This window comes from Solanum tuberosum, unplaced genomic scaffold (genome assembly GCF_000226075.1).
Source record: "Solanum tuberosum cultivar DM 1-3 516 R44 unplaced genomic scaffold, SolTub_3.0 scf00285, whole genome shotgun sequence".
NCBI lineage: Eukaryota > Viridiplantae > Streptophyta > Magnoliopsida > Solanales > Solanaceae > Solanum > Solanum tuberosum.
The window spans coordinates 705,401-716,622 of NW_006239208.1; the positions used below are offsets into that span (position 1 = coordinate 705,401).

At 28.3% G+C, this 11,222-nt stretch overlaps 1 protein-coding gene across 1 annotated transcript; it reads right to left on the reverse strand.

The window, feature by feature from the left end:
- Window positions 1–5,859: 5,859 nt before the first annotated feature.
- On the reverse strand, window positions 5,860–8,613 carry LOC102586652 (peroxidase 12-like). Its single transcript, XM_006358987.2, has 3 exons — window positions 8,289–8,613; window positions 7,614–7,808; window positions 5,860–6,750 (listed from the first exon to the last, which is right to left on the reverse strand). The coding sequence occupies exons 1-3, from the start codon at window positions 8,544–8,546 to the stop codon at window positions 6,133–6,135; spliced, it is 1,071 nt and encodes a 356-aa protein (XP_006359049.1). The 5' UTR covers window positions 8,547–8,613; the 3' UTR covers window positions 5,860–6,132.
- Between the last annotated feature and the right edge of the window lie 2,609 nt (window positions 8,614–11,222).

Below are 11,222 nucleotides of genomic sequence, written 5' to 3' on the forward strand. Positions count from 1 at the left end.
TGATTAATATTTTATATTTTATATTTTTATTATATTAATATATAAAAATTGCAGTTAATCATATTTTCGTATATTTTTTAAATATCTAAATTTTTATTTTAAAATATCAAATTAATATAATCTAATTTAACTTTAAAGATTAATCAAATTGATTTTAAAAAATGAAACATAACAACTAAAAAGGAACTGATGGAGTATTCTTCTCTCCCTTGTCTAAAATAAAAATAATTTTTTGGAATGTGGCACACGACCCTTAGAAAAATTAGTTAATTTCATTAATTAAAAGATAGTTTGACAATATTGTCCTTTTGTTTCTTCTCGAACTTATCTTAAAAACTAGAGATAGTTGAATTATAGCTAGATAATTTTGAAGAAAAAAAATTACTAACATATTTTTGAACTTTTGAGAAATTCATTCATTTTTTTTTTACCATAAAAGGTGTCAAAAATTTATTTATCCGGAACCAAAGAGTGAACTTTCTTCATTTAATTTTTACTTTTCTAATTTAAATTTTACACACTTTAAAAAGAATAATTTATTATTATATTCATACTAATTAATGTTTAATATTAAATTTTAAAAAAATAAATAATTAATAAAAATAAGATATTAAAATGAATATATCAACTATTTTTTTAATATACTAAAAATAAAAAATAATTTTTTAATAAAACGAACACCGAGTGAGTAATTGGAAAAAATATTTTGGCCAGAAAGGTAAAATAACATATTTCACATTATGTTATTTTACCTTTTTAAATATTTTTACCCTTTTAATTTTAATACCTTTTAATGAAAAAATGGAAAAAAGATTAATTTATTTTAAAATAAATAAAGATATTATAGACTTTGAAATTTTTTGACATTTGGCCAATTTTTTTGATCATTTAGCATTACCCGAATAATTTATATTACATAGAATAATGAATCCAAGAAAGACACATATCTATGTTCTTTTGTGCAACGTGCAAAATTTCGTGCATAGTGTAATTTACCTTTTCAATTATTAACATCCAATAGAAAAAGCAAAATATACTAGCCGCCAATAAAGAATGCTTATTTTTCACTCCTACTCCATATTTACTCGATGCATGAATCTTGATGTTTATGTTCCTGCATTAAAGTTTCCCGCATAAAATTTAATGTTCAGTATTCGTATTAAAGTTTCACCACATAAGATTCATTCAAAGGACAGCACTTCATTTGTTTTAAATTTAAAGAATTTTATCTTATTAAACTACATCAATACAGTATATATTTTTTATTTAAGTAGATATAAATATCTTATGTGGATAAGTATTAACTTCTTCTTTTTTTACCAAACATTTCCACTAATTATCAAGTAATCGGTAAAAAAATCATAGCTTAGCCGACTATCTCGATTATATCTATACACTAATTTAATTTGTCTATCAAAAGCAAAATTACTATAGTCAAAACTTTAAGGAATGCAGTTTGACTTTAGATTTGTCATGTTCCTTCACAATGTAAGTATAAGATATTTCTCTAGTTATGTTCTTACAATTCACAGTCTCTAATCTTGATATTATTGAACACCAGCCAAAAAAATATCCATAAAGTTTTAAGGGAATTATTTTCTTAAAATTAATTCCTCGATCCGTATTTGCTCTTTCCTTTAATGAAATTTGATATTTTTTAACAGATAAATTACATTATTTACAAAGTTATACTCTATTTATGATTTTACAAAAGTTAATAATGAAAAGTATGATTTAAATTATGTCATTGAATATTTTTCTTAATAAGTGTTTGACATGAGTACTTTCTATTTATATACATATTAATTGATGTTAAATTTGAAAAATAATTTAGGAATAAGTAATTAGTATTAAAATAATAAATACTATCTTTATATTTTTCTCTTAATATACTAAAAATAACAAATAAAAAAATAGAAAGTGTATTTATCATCTTCGTCTAACAATGGAGAAAGAGCCACGTAGTCGTCGCGCTTGGTTAACATTTTTGCCTTTTTCTAGATAAAGCTATGCTTGATGAAGAGAAAGCCGCGAGGGTGAATTTTAGTTTGCTTTAATTTATTTATTTTTGATAATTTTTAAAGTTTAATTTTTCGACATATTTTAATCATAAAATTAAAAAATATTTTGGTATCTTTTACATTTTCTTATTTAAAATTATCGTAACGATAAAAATAATAATATAATCACTAAAATTTTATCAAGTAGATTTTAAAGAAGATAAAATATGCACGGACTTTATTACTCTATCGTGAAAGTAGAGAGACCATTATTATTATTTTTAGAAAATGTTTTAGATATTACTCCATCTGTTCAATAATATTTGTCTACTAGCTTTGCACATTTCTTAAGAAACTATAAATAAAATGGTAATTTTATTATATCACTTTTTGAATATAATAAATACATTATCTTGAAAAATGTAATAGGAAAAAATATTATAATTACTAATTAGGAATTAAGTATAAAAATATTTATTAATTTCATTATTGAATATTATAAAATAATAAAGTGAACAACTATTGTTAAATAGAGAAAGTACGGGGCATCATGGACTTTTCTATTAAAGAGCCACGTGGTCGTCACACTGCTCTGGTCTCTGGACCTTTTGATTTTAATAGTTCAAATTGTAGGGTAGAGTATTATATATAGTACTACTAATTATTTATTACACCAAGAAACCATGAAAAGTTATTACTCCAAAAGAAAAAGGCATTACCAATCCTTTAAGGGGTTGTTTGGCGTGAGAAATAAGAATAAATAATTTTGAATAAATAAATAGTTCAGGAATAAAAATTTGATGTCTTGTTTGATTGTTATATTTGAAATAACTTATTCCACCATTTATACTATAATGATGAAATAAGTTATTTCATATACATGATGAATAAGTTATCTCAGGATAATTAATCCTGAGATAATTTGTTTCCAGCCAAACCACCCCTAACATTATGTACACATATCATACGTGCAGAGTTTGATATGCGTACCGTTAAAAAATAATAAAAGTTTCACATTAATGAGATGTGTGAAATTATTGTAAGGCTTAATAGCGGCGCTGATTATTATTTTGTTAACTCTAATATGAGCTTATGGATTTGTCCATTGGAGCTGTGATTTTTACTTTTGTAAATTCTTTTTTCTCGTATTATTCCAACTCTAGTGCAAATGTTATTTACTTATTTTAATTAGTTATATGACCTTTTTTTATTAAGAAATTGTAAAAATTAACACAAGAAATTTGCAATTAATTAAAACAAAGAAAAACTTGTATGATAATTTTATTTTATTTTATTTTATTTAAAAGCTAGTATGAGTCATGTTTGTAATACAGAAAATCTGGTAAGTTATTTAAGAGCAAATTAGGTGAAGTCATTTATTTTCCCAAAAAAAGAAAAGAGGAGCTTCCAAGAGTTGACTGAATATTTGCCAAACCTGTGGTTTTGGCCCCTAGAATGTACTACTATATAATATACTCCTCTCGTCTCAATTTATGTGATGTAATTTAATTTGACATAAAAATTATAAAGGACAAAGACGGTTAAAGTTTATAATCTAAATAAATCATATATATTTGTATGATTATAATTCATTTTATCAACAGTAGATATTTATAAGGGTCAACTAAAAAAGAGTGAATTAAATTGGTGTAGAAGGAGTATCATTTTCAAGTCTACATTGTCGATCTCTTCTAACATATACATCTTTGGTTAATTTAACTTTAAAATGCATGTTGTAAAATAATATTCAAAAGAAAATATACGTTCATACTCTAACTTCCTTTCAATTATTCTCTTTATATATATATTCCACCTTTTTTTCTTTTTCTTTTGGTGACTTATAAAGCTATTTTTAGTCGTTGATAGTTGCAATTTATTTCCCTTGTTTTTAATAGAGGCCGCCCACGTGCAGGATAGCATCAAGACTTTGGAGGTTTTCCAAAGGACAAAAGCAGCCTACAACAAAGATATCATCACTTTGTTAGGATAAAACGATAAATATTTCTTCATTTTTAGTGAGATCAAAATTTTTGTATTTAAGATTTTTGAGAATGTTACTGTTATTGATAGAGAATATTTCACTCATATAGAATTTTAAAGCACAAATTTAAAATAATCAAATTTTAAAGTAGATATCGAATACTAGAAAAAAAACAAAAAAGAAAGACACACGCCTCAGTAATAAAGTAAATACACATAAAAGTTTATGTATATGACCAAGAAACTTTTAGTTCACCTAATATTTTTCCTAGCTACTTGCTCGTGGTACGTTCTATATATTATTCAATGAATCATTATATTATATGTGTTTGAAAGAAGAAACAAAAGTCTTTTCATTTGTTCAAAATTTAGATGTACTATTGAGCATCTTTTATTTTTCAACAGTCGCAATTTGATGAAATGTAGTAGAATATAATTATGTCAGGGCTAGTTTGATATGAGGGATAAAAAAGAGATTAACTAATTTTAGAATTAATTTTAAAATGAATTTATCTCATGTTTGATTGGAATAAAATCACAGAATAATTTATCTCGAAATTAGTTATATCTCGGGATTATAGTATTATTTTTATTTCACATTAGGTTGGAACAATATTCTGAAATAACTAATCCCCGAAATGGTTAATCCTGGAATACTTATCATTCAAATAAAAAAATTTAAAAAGAGGGAATTCGAATATTAAACTAAGAAGATGATTTCTCACATTCCCTTTATACATTCACTTTTTTTCTAAGCTGACTTTCAGATTTCGTTTTTCTCCAAATATAAAATTTATAAATAAAAATACAAAGTGTAGATGAGGGTTAAATCAAAGTAACAATTTATTTATTTATACCTAGCGAATACATGTTAGACATGTATCTTTACAAGCTTTGAATTACTAATTTTGATAATTAACATGTATTCTCACTTTGATAAATTACTTGATCATAATAATATAAGTTTATATGATTTAATATAAAGATTTAATATGGCTAAAATTTAATAATCAAAGTAGAGAGAAAAGGGCGTGTCCTCAATTCTTTTTATGTTTTAAACATATTAAATATGCAAAATAGATCTGGAAGACGGTAAAAGTAAGATACTTAACTCACACCTTTTTAGTTATAAATAGGGATGACAATATAGCATGTGGAATAAGTATTTTTCAGCCAAAGTTTATCTAATTATTTGAATTCAATCATGTCATGTTTAACCCTGCACTGTTTAGCTTCTATTATATAATTCTTTGTTTTCGTTGTCAAAATTTAATGTTAATCCAATAATTATGACAAATATTGTAAAAATAAATAAATCATGTAGTCATTCTTATATGGTGCAGAGACACTAATTCCTTTTAATCAAGAACAAACAAGAAAATTCAATTTTTATTTATTTAATATGTTGTCAGAATTAATAAAGACATTTTGAAAGCACAAGTGGTAGGTCGTGAGAATAACTACATTAACTTTGAAAAGGACTATCGCGTGATTTATCATCAAAGTAATTTCTAGTTAACTATAGTTTAGTCAAATTAATTCTATCAAAATTAAAGAAATAAAGCACAATATATTTATTATTATGTTTACAACTAAAACAATAAAAAGACTTGAGCTAAGATCTGTCTTACCACCTGCCCTGCTCTAATTAATTTTTTAAATTAAAGTTTTGACCCGTCTCGTCTTGTTTAAGCATCACCCTGCCCCTCCCCATTTAGTTATTGCCCTACACTGTCATACAACATGTGTTCTTGAACTTTAATTTAATTTTTTAAATTAAAGTTTTGACCCGCCCCTCCCCGTTTACCCTGTAATTTGGTAATTTAATTTGTCATACAACATGTGTTCTTGAACTTGCAAATCTAACAGCACTATATATAAAAAAAAAATTATCCTTAGAGAAAGTAGACATTAAATTTCATGCATGCCCGTAGGCTGTACTAATATTAATCGCCTTCGAAGAGGAATTAATCTATTGATCCTCTCCCAATTAGCTGGATCGTAGGTGCGATGATTTACTTGACGAAAAAAAAACCCAGAGAAAACCAACGGTCATGCCACATTTGGCCTCTGATTATTACAACAAACACATAAAGTTAACAAAAGACTTACATTAAACAAATTATTGTACTCCCAATAAGTTAAGTTAAACTTAAAATGCAGCAGCCAATGTTTTCTCCAATCCTTCAACAACATCAACCAACAACTTATTCTTATTCCTCACAGAACACTTAGCCCTAATTTCACCTTGTCCACCAGTAGACACGTTCAATTGTCCCATTTTAATCATGGCTATCACAAACTTGTCAAAGAAAACCTTTTGGTCCGTACCAAAACTCGTAACGATCCCTCGAGTCCTTTGATCCGTGAACAAATCTTGATCGGACGTAAAAAGCCCTTGCCTATTCATTAGATCAACGTAGTACTTGTTGTCGAAAACATTAGGGGTACGAACGTCCATGTTGACTGTGTTGTTCGAGTCAGCTTTAGGGCAACTACGTTTGAGGTTGTTGGCAAATGTTTGGTCCATAGTGGAGTCTTGGTTCGGGTAGAGACGTTCCGTGAAGGAACCACAGTGGCTGATACCGATGGTGTGGGCCCCGGACAGCGCGACCACGTCCGTGGCGTCGAACCCTTTAGTTGCGAGACGAGTGAGGAGGGTTGTGGTGTTGGCGGTTGGTGCAACGAGGTTGTCTATGGTTGCGGTTTCTGTTGCAAAGTTAAGTCCATCTCTTCTTCCCAAAGGTACAACATAATTTGGGCCACCACTCTGAAATAACGAAAAATAATGAGGTATTTCTATATTTAGTAATAATGCAACTTTAAACTTCTTATTTTACCTTTATTGAAATGAGTTATCATCATACAAATATTTAAGATTTGGTTTAGACCACAAGTTAAAAATCTTTTTCATTCTTAATTAAACTTTGTGTTCAGTCAAACACTTTCAAATAAATTAAAACAAAATGAGCTACTTTTTCTTGTTGTAATTATGATCGTATTTTTGGGTTAAAATATGGGGGTTGATGCCTTCCCAGTGCCGGAAGGTAAAGGAAGTTGGTGACCTAATGACAGGGTAGCTGGCTACTGAAGCCCTAATGAACGGCGGCCGTAACTATAAAGGTCATAAGTAGAGAAATTCCTTTATCGGGTAAGTTCCAACTCGCACGATAGCGAAACGATCTTGGCACAACGGGTTCGATTCCGCTATCCGCCCAAGATCCAAGATAAAGTAATTTTTTTATTACTCCTTCGTCCCTTTTTAGTTGTCACAGTTTTCTTTTTGAGAGTCAAATGATGTAATTTTGACTAACATTCTAACATGTATTTTTCCATCATATTAATAAGAAAAATGTTGTAATTTATAGTAATTTTTGTATAGTTTTTGAATATCTAAAATTTTATTTTAAAATATCAAATTAATGTACATAATCTAATTTAGCTTTGAAAATAGTCAAATTGACTATCGAAAAACGCAACATGATAACTAAAAAAGGACAGAAGAATGTTTAATTAGTTGGCCGTTTATAGTGTATAGGTCTATAATTAGTAATTGACATGTAAAATAAAATATTTAATTACTAGTATTTCAATTAAGCACTACTATACTATATTATAAGGAGGTATATTTACCAAGACAACAGCATCCCTAGCAGCAAGAGCAGCAATATCAGAGCAAGAAACAATTCTTCCACACTCCTTGTGAACTCTTTCTCTAAGATCTTCAATGATCTTAAATGACTCTTTTCTTAGTGTCTGATTTGGTATTGCAGTCTTCTCACTTGGACCCCCTGCTGATCCATCTAGCATTACCGATCCATCACATCCCTACATCCATCATTTGTACAATATTCACAAATAAATAAATAAAATGTTAGATTATACACACGTCCCGTCCTCGTAAGTTAGAGGTAAGACTACGTACACACCATCTTCATCATACTTTACTTATGAAATTTCGCTCGATATATCATTGTTGTAGCTAGATACATGTCTCCCTCTTATAAAAAGATCATAGTAAAAGTTACATTGTGGATAAGTCAAGTTAAGAGCTTAATTAGAGGAGGAGAGAATAGCAACGTCACTAGATTTGTCACTTACAATATCCTATTGCATTTTTAATCCGTTTAAAAAAAGAATGTCTCTTTCATTTTTTTGATGATTCTTTAATTCTAACTTTTCACGTGACATATTTAGTATTATAAGATTAAAGAATATTTTAGTATATTTAATTTAAGATTACAAAATTCAAAAGTTACTTTTACTTAATTCTTAAATTTCATGTCAAATTAGGCTGTACTAGTTTACCTGAACAAAACAATCATGGAAATGAAGGCGAAGCAAGCCAGCAGCTTGACCAATATCATCCTTAAAAACTTTCTCAAGTCTCTTTCTAACAATTGATTGTAATTGTGGACAACTTGAATCAAAGAATGTCCATGAAAGCCCTTTCACTATAGGAGGAAGACCTTGACCTTTTGATGAGACAATGAAATATTGAGAAAAAAACAAAAGAGAATAGACAAACAAGAGCTTAAAGCTTGATGAAACACTAGTAGAAGCCATGAGTATTGTCACTTTGTCTTGATACAAAAAATGGTCAAATTTATAGCCATGTAGTACTAGCTAGTTCTTTAAAGTAATTATTTTTCTAATAGCCAAGTGTGAGATTTTTTAGACTTGATAAGAGCCATTGGATTTCCTAGAAAAGGGTCATTAGTGCATGTGGCCATCACAAGCTGCCATCTTCCATTTTCTAAATTAAGATTAATATATTTGGAGGTGCAATGATTAATTCCAACAGGCTGCTTTTACATGTTTGGAATGACTGCTCCACTCTCGACCAGTGGTCTCGAATTCAAGTTTTGGGTATAGAAAAAATTATGTTGGGAGCGTCAACCCATGATGAATTCTGCAGTGCATGACCATATTCAGTCGAGGCTTCAATACGAGCATCGAACACTAGTGAAGAAAAAGTATATGTGAATATCATCTATATATATGCAGTGTAGCCCAACCCATCGCATAGAAGGAAACTTTGTAAAAAAACAAATATAAAAAATCCTTTGCTTCTTGGCTTGTTATGTTCATTTCCCTCTCGGACACTTCCTAACATATTTAATCTCTCCAAAAGAAAATAAGAACTAAAGTTCAGAAATTATTTTTAAAATTTTGAGAATAAATAATTGAGACTTTGGTCAGTTGGGTAAGTGTTTTAATCCATCATTATGTATTGTATGCAGCTTTACTTGTATCTTGAAAAGATAGAGAGGATGTTTTCAATAGAACTTCGACTAGAGTAAGTATATTATAAATCAAGTATGTAAAGTAAATATAATAGTGAAGAGGTCATGTTACATTTGTAAACCAGTAAGAAGAGAACAAATAGCAATAACAAATAATTTGTTAATTGCTGCAAATATACTAATAAGAGAACTAGACAACATTTGATTACCTATTAAGTTTGGCAAAAAACATCCTTAAACTATACCCTCAACTTAAACTACATCCTTAAAATTATTTTTCTTAACAGAAAACATCCCTCAATTATTTAAAATTTGACAACTTTCATCCTTTTGTTAAAATTTGTCAAAAACTAACAAATTCTTCACAACATGTACGGTGCACACTACTCTCAACAAATTAAACTCCCTAAATCACCCCAATAAACCAATCTATTCATTCGACATACATCTAAAATAATATTATAAATTTTTTTAGTAACAACGTTTTGCATTGTCTTCCTTTAATTAACAATTTTATTTTTATTTATTTTCATTTGATTTGATATAAAAAATTTATCAATGGAAATGTTTTTTTTCATTTAATCTGCAAAAAAGTGGTGTTGATCGAAGACTTTTACTTCTAATAATGGAAAACGAAACTTGAGTACTAGAGATCAAAATTAGCGAATCTTGATCAATTCAATTATTAATTTGCCCCAAAAAATTTTGATCTAACGACATTTTGACTTTGCAAGGTGAAGATGGTATGAAATTAAGCTTCAACTTCATTTAGTTGGTAAAGGAGAAGTAAAGATCATAGCTCCTCGTAGACTCACACCATCCTAACATTATTTTTTTAACAGCAAACATGAGTCTCAATTTTTTAAAATTTTTTTGGATGCTTTTTCCAACCGGTAATAATATTGTAGATTTTTTTTATGAGAATAGTATGAATTGCATATGTTTTTGTGTGAAATTTGCTAATTTTTTGACAAATTTTAATAGAGGAATGAAAGTTGTTAAGTTTTAAATATTTGGAGGATGTTTTTTGTTGAGAAAAATAATTTAAGAATGTAATTTAAGTTGAGGGTATAGTTTAAGGATGTTTTTTGCCAAACTTAATAGGTAATCAAATGTTGTCTAGTTCTCTTATTAGTATATTTGCAGCAATTAACAAATTATTTGTTATTGCTATTTGTTCTCTTCTTACTGGTTTACAAATGTAACATGACCTCTTCACTATTATATTTACTTTACATACTTGATTTATAATATACTTACTCTAGTCGAAGTTCTATTGAAAACATCCTCTCTATCTTTTCAAGATACAAGTAAAGCTGCATACAATACATAATGGGGTATAGTTTAAGGATGTTTTTAGCCAAAAATTCACCTAGTAATATCTTCTAGCCTAATCTTCGACCTCCAAGTTTTTCTATCTAAAGTCAGGTGTGTCATGTCATGTCTAATCATCTCTCTCAAAGACCTCTCTGCTTCAGTCTACTTCTACCTCTTCTTATACCCATTATCCACTATATATAATCAACCTCACACACCTTCTCACTAAGAAATCCGTACATCTTCTCTTCACATATCTAAATCATCTCAATCTTACCTCTTTGTCCGCCACACGAAGGCCTCACCAGCCACCTCATTCATATATTATACTTCCATGCAATATAATGATGGTCCATGGAATGATGGAATTAGTATGAATGCAATAGTATAAATCGTGTTGATTTCTTTTTAGACAACTTGTCTAGCTGTCTAGGAGTAAATATTTTGGCCGCCCGCGTGCGATTGACAGTAAAAATATGTACTTTCTTGGTCTTATATTATTTGTCCACGTTCTTAAATTATTTATTTAAAATTACTTATTAATTTATAAAATCAAAATATAATTAATTAATTATTTTTATTTTGCTCTTAAAATTAATTCTTGTTGGAATAAATATTGTTATTGTTATCTTTTAAAAAAGTAATACCATTATTAAGATACTGATGAATAAGACACATA